This window comes from Amaranthus tricolor, chromosome 12 (genome assembly GCF_026212465.1).
Source record: "Amaranthus tricolor cultivar Red isolate AtriRed21 chromosome 12, ASM2621246v1, whole genome shotgun sequence".
Taxonomy (NCBI): domain Eukaryota; kingdom Viridiplantae; phylum Streptophyta; class Magnoliopsida; order Caryophyllales; family Amaranthaceae; genus Amaranthus; species Amaranthus tricolor.
In genome coordinates this window covers 6372855-6385775 of record NC_080058.1, presented here as the reverse complement: position 1 = coordinate 6385775, position 12921 = coordinate 6372855, and the positions used below count along the sequence as shown (strand labels likewise).

Genomic DNA, 12921 nt, shown 5'->3' with positions numbered 1-12921 from the left:
CCTATATTTTTTCACTAATTTTATTTTAATATTTTATTAATGATTATGGTTTTCACTTTTCCTCATCAAATTTATTATTCAATAAATTAATATATCTACTATCTAAAATAATATATTTTTCTTAATTCCCATAAACATTACTTATGAGAACAACTTAAAAAAACGTAGGATATTTGATAAGAAAATGACATATTGGAAAGAAGTTGACATCATCTTTCATTTTAGCTATATTTATAGATTTGTATGATGTATGATATTGTTGTGCGACAGCGAAAGCAAGTTCGTTGAATAATAATGAAACAATAAGAAAATTCAAAGGAAAATAAGAAATTGACACGAGAGATTTAACGTGGTTCACTATCAATGTGATAGCTATATCCACCGGCACCAAGATCAAATAATTTCACTATGATCGCAAAGAATTACAAGATGAATCTCAATCACACTCACAAATTAATGGCTCTCTTGTAATCTCTCTCAATTTTTGTGAATCATCATGTATTAATCCTAAAATGTGAGTTTATATACTAATGCCCAATAAAAGGAAGTTATTACATAATAAACACAAAGTAACTGTCCCAAAAGACACATCCCGTGAAAAGAAACCGCCATTTCGCGAGCCGTGTACAACTACGCGAGCCGCGAAATGGAAACAGAACGCACTCCGTGCCCCGCGGACTGAGGCAACGGCTTCTCCGTGCCCCGCGGACCTCCTCTTTAACCCATACTCATTTTCTTCAATGGTGCTTGCTAGTTTGAATCACCATTAACAACATATATACTATTTAAATATCTATGTAATGTAGGGATGTATAAGTTAGTTAATTATATCATTTGAATTTGTAAATATAAGGGCCTGGCCCATTTGTTATTTGTAACAGGCTCAAATTTCTTAATCTTAATCTTCCGATTAATTATTCCGAAATTTCTTTTCGAATTCCTAATCCTTTGGTTATCTAATTCAAATCACCTTTAATTCCTAAACCTTATTCCGATTTTTGTAATTTCTTCCAAATATTAAACTTAAAAATATATTTATATTCTTAAATTTCTTTATAAGCACTAAAATATTATTTTATTATTTTATACTACAAAAAGTAAAATTTTAATATTATATTTACGGTTTTATTAAAACGTTACGTTTCAATTTCGTTTCCTTAAACTAACTTTACTACTTATCATTTTAACTTTAAAACTTTGATTTAATTATTTTATACCTAAAAATTAACTATATTTTTTTTATTAACTTTAAGTATAGTTTTAACTAAAATTTTCTAAGTAAACTTTCATATTTTCATAATCAAACCTTAATCATACTTTCCCATTAATCTAAAACATTTCACTAGCATAAACTAGAACAAAAATTTGATGAATCAATATCCTTTCTACATCAATCCATAATGTTCATCACTTACACAAGCTATCACCATTTCCTTACACAAGTTAACCTTCTTCTACACTCCAAATTCTTACACATCCACTTACACACTCCAACTCTTACACATTCACTTACACACTCTAAATCACTTACACAAGTTAACCTTCTTTTTCATACAATCTTATGAACTAAAAAGTTGCCCAAAACTCATTATAAATACCCCTCCTTAGCCATGAGATCACTTACACCCCCATCATCAAATCTTTCTACCATTCTTTCTTATACCTTCACTTCATTAACATCTTACTAACTTTATACCCTTTTTATTTGTTGAAGAATCAAATGAAGATGGAGCTTGATCTTATCACTTCTTAAGCCGATAATCATCAACTTTTAAAAAGTCAAGTATTATCTTTTGGAGCTTGGATATCTTTTTCTTTTGGGTAATTGAAGATCTACTTCTTTGAAGCTTGGAACCTTGAAGACTTTCTTTTGGAACTTATTTCCTTAAGTTCTTATTTTTCTATTATTATTCTCTTACTTGGTTTAGCACCACCTTCGGAGGAAAATGGTACACATTTTCTTAACTCTCTCGTTATGTGATATTTATTTATGGTTACTCGATAATATAAAAGCATGATCAACATGATTTTATTTTAGTCATTTAAACTTTATATGGTAATATTAAAGTTATATCCAGTTTAGTGATATTTTCGTCAAAACAATAATACTTTTGGGACACTCAAAAAAAAAAAAGTCATATATATGGAAATTTTTGATTAATATGATAATATAGATATATATGAATTTTACTAGTTAAATAAACTTATGTGTTTAAAATGATTTCATATCATCTTGGTGTTTTGATATTTTTTTGTTGGACTCAAGTAATTATAAAGAATTATTAATCGGTTTATCGGTAAAATAGTCAAACAAATTTGTTAAAATGCTTAGCATTGTTTTTCTTGAAAACTCATTTCATATAGATTTTGGACCCTTAATAATTTGTCGGATTATGTTATTTTTATAGTGATGATAGATCCGTTTTACTATTTTACTGGTTATTTGATAAAATATGTTATTAAGTACTTAGAAATATTACCCTTGACTGTTATGATTATTTATGACACAATAATGACTTAGTTTAGCCTCAGGAATCTTAGTATAGCTACGAAAATTTGTTATTTAATTAAATATTAATTTATTAGATACTAGTAATTTGTTTCTACTAAAAGGGTAGAATTGTCAAAAATTTGACTAGTGGAAGTTTGACTTATAAGAATGTAAACTATTTCGGTTTAGAGTCTTGTTTGATATTGCATGATATTGATTGTATGACTCTGATAGTAAGGTAACGTCGAACCATGGACCGGCATGTAAAATCCCGGCGTCCGTGTTAGCCGGCACGTAAAATGCGGTGTCAGACAGGGGGTCCGAGAAAAACCCATCCTGTGAAGTCTCGAGCATAACAGTATTGAGAGGAGTGACGACTCCCACCACAGTTAGGGTTTAGGACTACGGTCCTCACCTAACCAGACCCTTACATATATCAGTTGTCATTATTGCTGTGATCTTGTGATGTGCTATGATGGTAAAGCTATGAGGCTTAATTGAACTTGATTAAATAAGCATTAAGGTTACCAAGTATTTAGTAGCAGTAATGAACTTCTGCAAGTATTGAGAATGTAACTTAATGGCTTAGTAAAGGTCAATAATGAGTAATAACTTTCTATACTGTGCTTGATGATTATTCTGTAAGCATGATTTAACTATCACATCATAAGCTTGTTGAGAAAATTGTACTCGGCTTTATCGCTGACCGATTTAATCGGCTGTCGTCCATATTATGGATGGCAGTATTTTGCAGGAAAATTTAGCTCAGGTTTCGATCCAGGCCGCAACTTTAATTATTCTATCGAGGACTTAGCTTCAATGATTTTACTTGATGACTATATTGTACTTATTGTTTTTTTTATCGTATTTAAGTAAACCTTATTTTATATTTTCTCAGTTGTAAGATATTTTTTTTACTTATGTTTTGAACAATTTTAGTTTAAATGGTTTTTAGCAGTTCGGCGTTTTACACTTCCGCATTATTTATCTTAAGTATAATTATTAATGTTAATTATGTATCGAGAGTGTTGCTCCTGCTACACGTGGTATCAGAGCTAAAGTTACTCGAATCTTGGAATTTTAGTTCCATGTGACTCGATAGCTGACTAAAAAAAAAAATTAAAAAAAAAATAGTGGAAAAAAAGAAAAGTATTTCAAATGATTTTCAAAACAAGTCTTCCTAAAAATTCTATTTGTTTTCTATGTGCTTATGTGACTATGTGTAAAATTACGTGCTAGATTAATTAAGTTAATGTGAAAGTTAGTCACATGTTTAAAAAATATTTTAGGTAAGAAATGGCGTAACTTCATCTGATCACGAAGCTAGAGTTCGAGAGCTAGAAGCACAACTAGCTCGGATGGAAAGGACAAATGAGCGACTGATCAACCTCATGGAGAATCAGGCTCAAGAGGCCAATGACGACGGGAAATACTTTAAGAATATGGCATATCATCGTCCGCCGCAATACGACGGAGAAGCTGATCCGGTTCGCTTTGAGAATTGGCTCGCAGAGATGGAGAAACTTTTAGAGGTCATTAACTGTCCAGCGCACCTAAAAGTAAAGCTGGCTTCCTTCTACCTATCTGGTCCAGCAGAGTTATGGTGGCGTTCTGTCAAGGCCACTATGACTGATACCTTTTGGGATGATTTCCTTATAACTCTTCGTCAACAATTCTATCCGCCATCACTCCAACGGAAAAAGGAGAATGAGTTCTTACATCTTCGTCAGGGTCTTATGACCGTGATTGAGTACAGTTGTAAGTTCAATGAGCTATCTCGATTTGCTTCTAACATCGTAAGCAAAGAAAGTGTTCGTGCATCCCGCTTCTTTGAGGGTCTTAATCTTAAGATCCAAAAGGGGATCGGGAAGTATTCTGACTTCCGAGATCTCTACGACCGAGCGCTTGAGTATGAGAGGATCCTTGAAAAAGAGGACAACACCAACAAAAGAAAATTTAGTGGAGGCAACAACAACAGGAACAAGAAGCCGACCAATTGGGATCGCAAGCCGTTCCAACCAACCACTTCAACAAGAGTCACAGTTTGGAAGTGTCGCTTATGTGGTAAGGATCACCGAGGTCGTTCATGCACTGGGAAGATCATCTGCTTCAAATGCAAAAAGGAGGGTCATGTTTCCACTAACTGCCGAGAAGGGATCCAGTTGGGAGCTAGTAGTACTGGTAATTATGGAGCTCCTAGTTCTTCGGGAAATGTTCAGAGTATTGCAGCTAGGAGGACTGCCGGTTTGCACGCTATTAGCAACCATGTAGACAATCTTCATCAGGCGTTTGAGGGTAAGGTCATTTCTGGTCACTTTGTCGTAGGAGACTCTTTGGCTCATATTCTTTTTGGTTCAGGAGCTGACCGATCTTTTATCTCTTCTTCTTTCCTTCATAAATCCTCTATCTCTCTTGAACCTCAAAAATTTAATCTCCAAATTCTATTACCTGACGGTTCACCATTCCTGTGTGACCGTATCTTTCCTAATTTCCCACTTAAGATTTCGGACAACCATCTACCAGCCGATTTAATAGTGTTTGAGTTGGGTACATATGATATTATTTTGGGGATGGACTGGTTGGGACGTCATCATGCGGAGATTTTGTGTAAAGAGAAGATCGTTCGGGTTAAGGCTCCAGGTGGAGAATGTTTGATTAGGAAGAATTTTGTGTTTCCCATTCAGACCATTTCTGCAGTTCAAGCCATTGAGATGATTAAACATGGAGATAAGGGATATTTGTGTTTTATTGCTACTGGTGAGGAGAAAATCAAGTTAAGTCTTGAGGAAACCCCAATTGTTTGTGATTACCCTGATGTTTTCCCTGAGGATCTACCTGGTTTACCTCCAAGGAGAGAGGTTGACTTTCATATAGATCTAATTCCTGATGCTACCCCTATCTCTAGGACTCCGTACCGTTTTGCTCCAGCTGAGTTAGCCGAATTGAAAAAGCAATTAGATGAGTTATTGGAGAAATGTTTTTTCCGACCTAGTGTGTCACCCTGGGGAGCCCCTGTTCTGTTTGTGAAGAAGAAGGATGGAACGATGAGATTGTGTATTGATTATAGGGAGATTAATAAGATCACCATTAAGAACCGTTACCCTTTGCCCAGGATAGATGATTTGTTTGATCAGCTAAGAGGCGCTCAGGTGTTCTCGAAGATTGATTTAAGGTCTGGATATCATCAATTGAGGATAGCCAAGGAGGATGTTTCTAAAACAGCATTTCGGACCCGATATGGACATTATGAGTTTTTGGTGATGCCATTTGGGTTAACAAATGCACCTGCAGCTTTTATGGATTTGATGCAGAGGTATCTTCGTCCTTATTTGGATAAATTCGTGGTTGTTTTTATCGATGATATTTTGGTATATTCAAGGAGTAGGGAAGAACATGAAGAACACTTGAGAATGATTCTGGAGCTTTTGAGAAAGGAGAAATTGTATGGGAAGTTTAGTAAGTGTGAGTTTTGGCTTGAGGAAATTTCTTTTCTAGGTCATATGGTGTCTAAGGGTGGAATTTCTGTAGATCCTGAGAAGATTAAAGCAATAACGGACTGGCCGATTCCTAGAAATGTGACTGAAGTTCGGAGCTTTTTGGGATTAGCTGGGTACTATAGGAAATATGTTGAAAACTTTTCTAAGGTTGCTCGTCCCATGTTTAAGCTGTTGAAGAAAGGGATACGATTTCAGTGGAATGAGAGGCACACAATTGCTTTCGAGGAATTAAAGAAAAGACTTACTACTGCCCCTGTTTTAGCAATGCCTGATTGTAGCAAGCCATTCGAGGTCTATTGTGATGCTTCATTCGAAGGTTTAGGTTGTGTACTTATGCAAGAAGGAAAGGTCATAGCTTATGCATCGAGGCAGTTAAGGCCACATGAGGTGAATTACCCCGTGCATGACATTGAACTTGCTGCAGTGATCTTTGCTTTGAAGTTGTGGAGACATTATTTGTATGGGTTACCGTGTAAGATCTACACTGATCATCAAAATTTCAGGTATGTCTTCAACCAAAAAGAATTGAACATGCGCCAAAGGCGGTGGCTTGAGGTTATTAAGGATTATGATCTTGAAATTGTGTACCACCCTGGAAAAGCGAATAAGGTAGCTGATGCCTTGAGTAGCAGACCGAGAGTGTCTGTGAATGCCATTATGTCTGTACCATGGGAGTTGTATCGTGAGATGCAGAGTTTGGGATTAGAGATTTGTAGTCGACACGAGGTTGGTCAGTATTTGGGAGCAATGACTATACAACCCACTTTGTTTGATCGTATAATTGAGGCACAACTTGAGGATCCAGAGATTGTTGAGTTGATCCATAGAGTTGAGAAAAATGAGACTGATGCTTTTGAGTTAGGAGAAAGAGGAGAGTTGAGGATGAACGGTAGATTGTGTGTTCCAAATCAATTTGAATTGAAGATTGAGATTTTGAAGGAAGGTCATCAAAGTTTATTTCATTTGCATCCAGGTCGAGATAAGATGATTGAGGAGATAAGAGAGATATTTTGGTGGAAAGGTCTAAGGAAAGATGTCTCTGATTTTGTGTCTAAGTGCCTAGTCTGCCAGAGGGTAAAGTTCGAGAGACAAAAGAGTTCAGGGTTGCTTCAACCGTTGCCTGTCCTAGATTGGAAGTGGGACTCGATTTCTATGGACTTTGTGGTAGGGCTGCCAAGGACCCAGCGAGGGAATGATGTTATTTGGGTCATTGTTGATAGATTGACCAAGGTCGCTAGATTTGTGCCAATGAAGAATACTTGGGGGGCTAAGCAATTAGCAGATGCCTATGTCCGAGAGATTGTCAGACTTCATGGTGTTCCGAGGACTATTGTTTCTGATAAGGATCCGAAGTTTTTATCGAGGTTTTGGGAAAAGTTGCAGGAAGCTTTTGGGAGTAAGTTGTGCTTGAGTACTGCTTTTCATCCTGCGACTGATGGTCAGACTGAGAGAACTATTCAGACTTTAGAGGATCTTTTGAGATGTTGTGTGTTGGACTTTGAGGGTTCTTGGGAAGATAAATTACCGATGGTGGAGTTCGCCTACAACAACAGTTTCCAATCTAGTATTAGGATGGCACCGTATGAAGCTCTTTATGGAAGGAAGTGTCGAGTACCTTTGTGTTGGGATTTGATGGATAGGACCATTCCCGAAGGTCCAGATGTGATTCAGGAATCCATTGATGCGTTGAAGATTGTTCAACAGAACATGAGAGCAGCACAGAGCCGACAAAAGAGTTATGCTGATAATCGTCGAAAGATGTTGCAATTTGAGGTTGGCGACAAGGTTTTCCTAAAGGTTTCACCTACAAGAGGTGTCCAGCGTTTTGGAGTTCGAGGAAAGTTGAGTCCAAAATTTATTGGACCTTTTGAGATCCTAAGGAGAGTCGGGGAAGTTTCTTATGAGTTGGCTTTACCTCCAAGTTTAGCAAAAGTTCATAATGTGTTCCATGTTTCACAGTTGAGGAAGTATGTTCATGATCCGTCTCATGTTCTAGCTCACGAGCCGCTTTTGATTGAAGAGTCTTTGGTGTATGAGGAACGACCAATCAGGATCTTAGATGCCCGAGTAAAAGAGTTGAGAAATTCGAGGATTCCATTGGTCAAGGTTTTGTGGTCAAACCACGGGGTTGAAGAGGCGACTTGGGAAAAAGAAGTCGACATGAGAGAGCGTTATCCTAACCTTTTTGGTAAGTCCTAGTTTCGGGACGAAACTATCTAAAGGGGGAAAGAGTTGTAACAGGCTCAAATTTCTTAATCTTAATCTTCCGATTAATTATTCCGAAATTTCTTTTCGAATTCCTAATCCTTTGGTTATCTAATTCAAATCACCTTTAATTCCTAAACCTTATTCCGATTTTTGTAATTTCTTCCAAATATTAAACTTAAAAATATATTTATATTCTTAAATTTCTTTATAAGCACTAAAATATTATTTTATTATTTTATACTACAAAAAGTAAAATTTTAATATTATATTTACGGTTTTATTAAAACGTTACGTTTCAATTTCGTTTCCTTAAACTAACTTTACTACTTATCATTTTAACTTTAAAACTTTGATTTAATTATTTTATACCTAAAAATTAACTATATTTTTTTTATTAACTTTAAGTATAGTTTTAACTAAAATTTTCTAAGTAAACTTTCATATTTTCATAATCAAACCTTAATCATACTTTCCCATTAATCTAAAACATTTCACTAGCATAAACTAGAACAAAAATTTGATGAATCAATATCCTTTCTACATCAATCCATAATGTTCATCACTTACACAAGCTATCACCATTTCCTTACACAAGTTAACCTTCTTCTACACTCCAAATTCTTACACATCCACTTACACACTCCAACTCTTACACATTCACTTACACACTCTAAATCACTTACACAAGTTAACCTTCTTTTTCATACAATCTTATGAACTAAAAAGTTGCCCAAAACTCATTATAAATACCCCTCCTTAGCCATGAGATCACTTACACCCCCATCATCAAATCTTTCTACCATTCTTTCTTATACCTTCACTTCATTAACATCTTACTAACTTTATACCCTTTTTATTTGTTGAAGAATCAAATGAAGATGGAGCTTGATCTTATCACTTCTTAAGCCGATAATCATCAACTTTTAAAAAGTCAAGTATTATCTTTTGGAGCTTGGATATCTTTTTCTTTTGGGTAATTGAAGATCTACTTCTTTGAAGCTTGGAACCTTGAAGACTTTCTTTTGGAACTTATTTCCTTAAGTTCTTATTTTTCTATTATTATTCTCTTACTTGGTTTAGCACCACCTTCGGAGGAAAATGGTACACATTTTCTTAACTCTCTCGTTATGTGATATTTATTTATGGTTACTCGATAATATAAAAGCATGATCAACATGATTTTATTTTAGTCATTTAAACTTTATATGGTAATATTAAAGTTATATCCAGTTTAGTGATATTTTCGTCAAAACAATAATACTTTTGGGACACTCAAAAAAAAAAAAGTCATATATATGGAAATTTTTGATTAATATGATAATATAGATATATATGAATTTTACTAGTTAAATAAACTTATGTGTTTAAAATGATTTCATATCATCTTGGTGTTTTGATATTTTTTTGTTGGACTCAAGTAATTATAAAGAATTATTAATCGGTTTATCGGTAAAATAGTCAAACAAATTTGTTAAAATGCTTAGCATTGTTTTTCTTGAAAACTCATTTCATATAGATTTTGGACCCTTAATAATTTGTCGGATTATGTTATTTTTATAGTGATGATAGATCCGTTTTACTATTTTACTGGTTATTTGATAAAATATGTTATTAAGTACTTAGAAATATTACCCTTGACTGTTATGATTATTTATGACACAATAATGACTTAGTTTAGCCTCAGGAATCTTAGTATAGCTACGAAAATTTGTTATTTAATTAAATATTAATTTATTAGATACTAGTAATTTGTTTCTACTAAAAGGGTAGAATTGTCAAAAATTTGACTAGTGGAAGTTTGACTTATAAGAATGTAAACTATTTCGGTTTAGAGTCTTGTTTGATATTGCATGATATTGATTGTATGACTCTGATAGTAAGGTAACGTCGAACCATGGACCGGCATGTAAAATCCCGGCGTCCGTGTTAGCCGGCACGTAAAATGCGGTGTCAGACAGGGGGTCCGAGAAAAACCCATCCTGTGAAGTCTCGAGCATAACAGTATTGAGAGGAGTGACGACTCCCACCACAGTTAGGGTTTAGGACTACGGTCCTCACCTAACCAGACCCTTACATATATCAGTTGTCATTATTGCTGTGATCTTGTGATGTGCTATGATGGTAAAGCTATGAGGCTTAATTGAACTTGATTAAATAAGCATTAAGGTTACCAAGTATTTAGTAGCAGTAATGAACTTCTGCAAGTATTGAGAATGTAACTTAATGGCTTAGTAAAGGTCAATAATGAGTAATAACCTTCTATACTGTGCTTGATGATTATTCTGTAAGCATGATTTAACTATCACATCATAAGCTTGTTGAGAAAATTGTACTCGGCTTTATCGCTGACCGATTTAATCGGCTGTCGTCCATATTATGGATGGCAGTATTTTGCAGGAAAATTTAGCTCAGGTTTCGATCCAGGCCGCAACTTTAATTATTCTATCGAGGACTTAGCTTCAATGATTTTACTTGATGACTATATTGTACTTATTGTTTTTTTTATCGTATTTAAGTAAACCTTATTTTATATTTTCTCAGTTGTAAGATATTTTTTTTACTTATGTTTTGAACAATTTTAGTTTAAATGGTTTTTAGCAGTTCGGCGTTTTACACTTCCGCATTATTTATCTTAAGTATAATTATTAATGTTAATTATGTATCGAGAGTGTTGCTCCTGCTACATGGTGTGATATTTTTTTTTTTGGTTTTTTTTACTTTTAAAGTCATTAGGTTTAATAGTTGTGATAAGTGATATTTTAATAGTTGTGATCTCTATATTTTTTCACTAATTTTATTTTAATATTTTATTAATGATTATGATTTTCACTTTTCCTCATCAAATTTATTATTCAATAAATTAAAATATTTACTATCTAAAATAATATATTTTTCTTAATTCCCATAAACATTACTTATGATCGAGAACAACTTTAAAAAACGTAGGATATTTGATAAGAAAATTAGTTAAATTTGTTAGGAATATAATGATTGTGATAACTAACAATTAAGAAGTGATAACTGACAGTTAAAAATTAGTAAAAATATTAATAATGTGATTATATGAAATTTTGTGGGAATATATAAATTTGTCATCATGCTTGTAACCTAAAATGTCATAAAAGAGATGGAGTTAAATATTAAAGCTTTAGTCGATAGATAATTAATCTTTTTTTATTACTAAAGAATTTGGTCCAAGTTGTCTACCCTTAAATGATGTAAATGATGCTTGACTTGTTCTTAGTGTAATTTGCAATGACAATGGGTTTTGGAATATATTAATATATGAATTATCACGTAAAGATCAAGAAGTTGTTAGCAAAGAATGCTCGAACAAGCGACGCATACAACAAAAAGTAAAATGGAAAAACAAGTATTTTGAAGATATTATCTATTACTCCCTCCTATTCAGCTTATGTATCCCATTTTCTTTTATGGTCAAGTCACTTTAATTGTCTTATTTCTATTTTTGGTATGGGTTTTTGACTTTTATGCCCTTAGTAACTTTATCCTATTTTCAATTATACCCTCCATTACTCATACTAAATTTTCTCCCTTACATTAAAAAACCCATAATACCACTCTCTTTCCTACTCTTAGGGTCTCACATTTAACTCTCCTTAAAATCCGTAAAAAGTTAAATGAGACTCTTAAGGTGAATAGGAGGTAGTATAATTTTTTTATTTGCAAAAGATTTTATGAAAAGGTTGTCTATGATGGAACAATGAAGGGGATAATTCTATGCCCAAAGAGTGTATCCACTTTTTACTAATTATGGGTTTGTTGTTCATCTTCAAATTCAAGAGATGGCACATTTTGTTGAAAACCCATCAAGTTTTACATTTCACAAGTTATATATAGATTTGTTTGCTTAAAAGGTTACATCATTTTTTTTCTTTATGACTTAGTGTTATTCTATGCCAATTTTTCCCTTGTATAGGTTTTGAGCTAAAAACTTTCTTGCAATTTTGGTTGATATATCTTGTGAAGTGAGTCTTTGGTAAAAATTGTTCAAAGGATTTGTTCTACGTAGGGGGTTTTTAAGGATGTGTTAGGTGATCGATCGTACATGGCCTTTTTTCATTTGTATATGAAAAAGTTTATAAAAAAAAAATGTGTAAAGTATATTTATAAAACAAATATATTTACAATAAATAAGGTGTAAAATAAAAATACACATTGCCTCAAATTTTTTTCAAGACGGCTCTGGACTTCAACCTCACTATCATATAGGTACTCTAATTTGGTGGTTATAATAGCAAAGGTGTGCTAGTAAGAAAGTAATATTAATGGAATAAATTCTTGTTTAGGAAAACTTTGACAAGAGTCATGATTTGGTAAAAAAAATTGTTGAGAGCGATGTATTAAGTTTAATTACAATCTTTGGACTAGTCAGATCAAGCTAGTTATATTTGGATAGGCCCGCATGTTAATTTTGCTTTTGATGATTTGGTTTGGTACATGTATGTTTGAGTTGATTTATGACACAATTCTAAAGTTGTGAGTTCTAACGGTAGTGACTAATTAATTATAGATTATGTTTAAAACTAATTGTTGTTTAAAATTTTGTTTGGCACCAAGCATTTGTTAATATTCATGTTCTATTCCAAAAGGTTTTACCACATATTTGTTTGTTAAAACCACAATTGGAGGCAATTCTATGTTTGAGCAAATGCTAAAATATTAGTCCAATTTTCTATCAGTAAGTTTACCGGTTAATTTTGC

General features: G+C 33.5%; 1 protein-coding gene across 1 annotated transcript; it reads left to right on the top strand.

The window, feature by feature from the left end:
* Nucleotides 1–3815: 3815 nt before the first annotated feature.
* Nucleotides 3816–9295, top strand: LOC130828380 (uncharacterized). Its single transcript, XM_057694345.1, has 2 exons — nucleotides 3816–4786; nucleotides 9063–9295. Exons 1-2 carry the CDS (start codon nucleotides 3850–3852, stop codon nucleotides 9083–9085), a joined length of 960 nt encoding a protein of 319 aa, XP_057550328.1. The 5' UTR covers nucleotides 3816–3849; the 3' UTR covers nucleotides 9086–9295.
* The last annotated feature ends 3626 nt before the right edge of the window (nucleotides 9296–12921 follow it).

Excerpts from the sequence above, each read along its gene's own strand:
- LOC130828380 (XM_057694345.1), top strand. The coding sequence starts at position 3,850 with ATGGAAAGGACAAATGAGCGACTGATCAACCTCATGGAGAATCAGGCT. Across the intron at positions 4,787-9,062 it reads TCTTCATCAGGCGTTTGAGG|AATCAAATGAAGATGGAGCT; the intron begins GTAAGGTCATTT and ends TATTTGTTGAAG.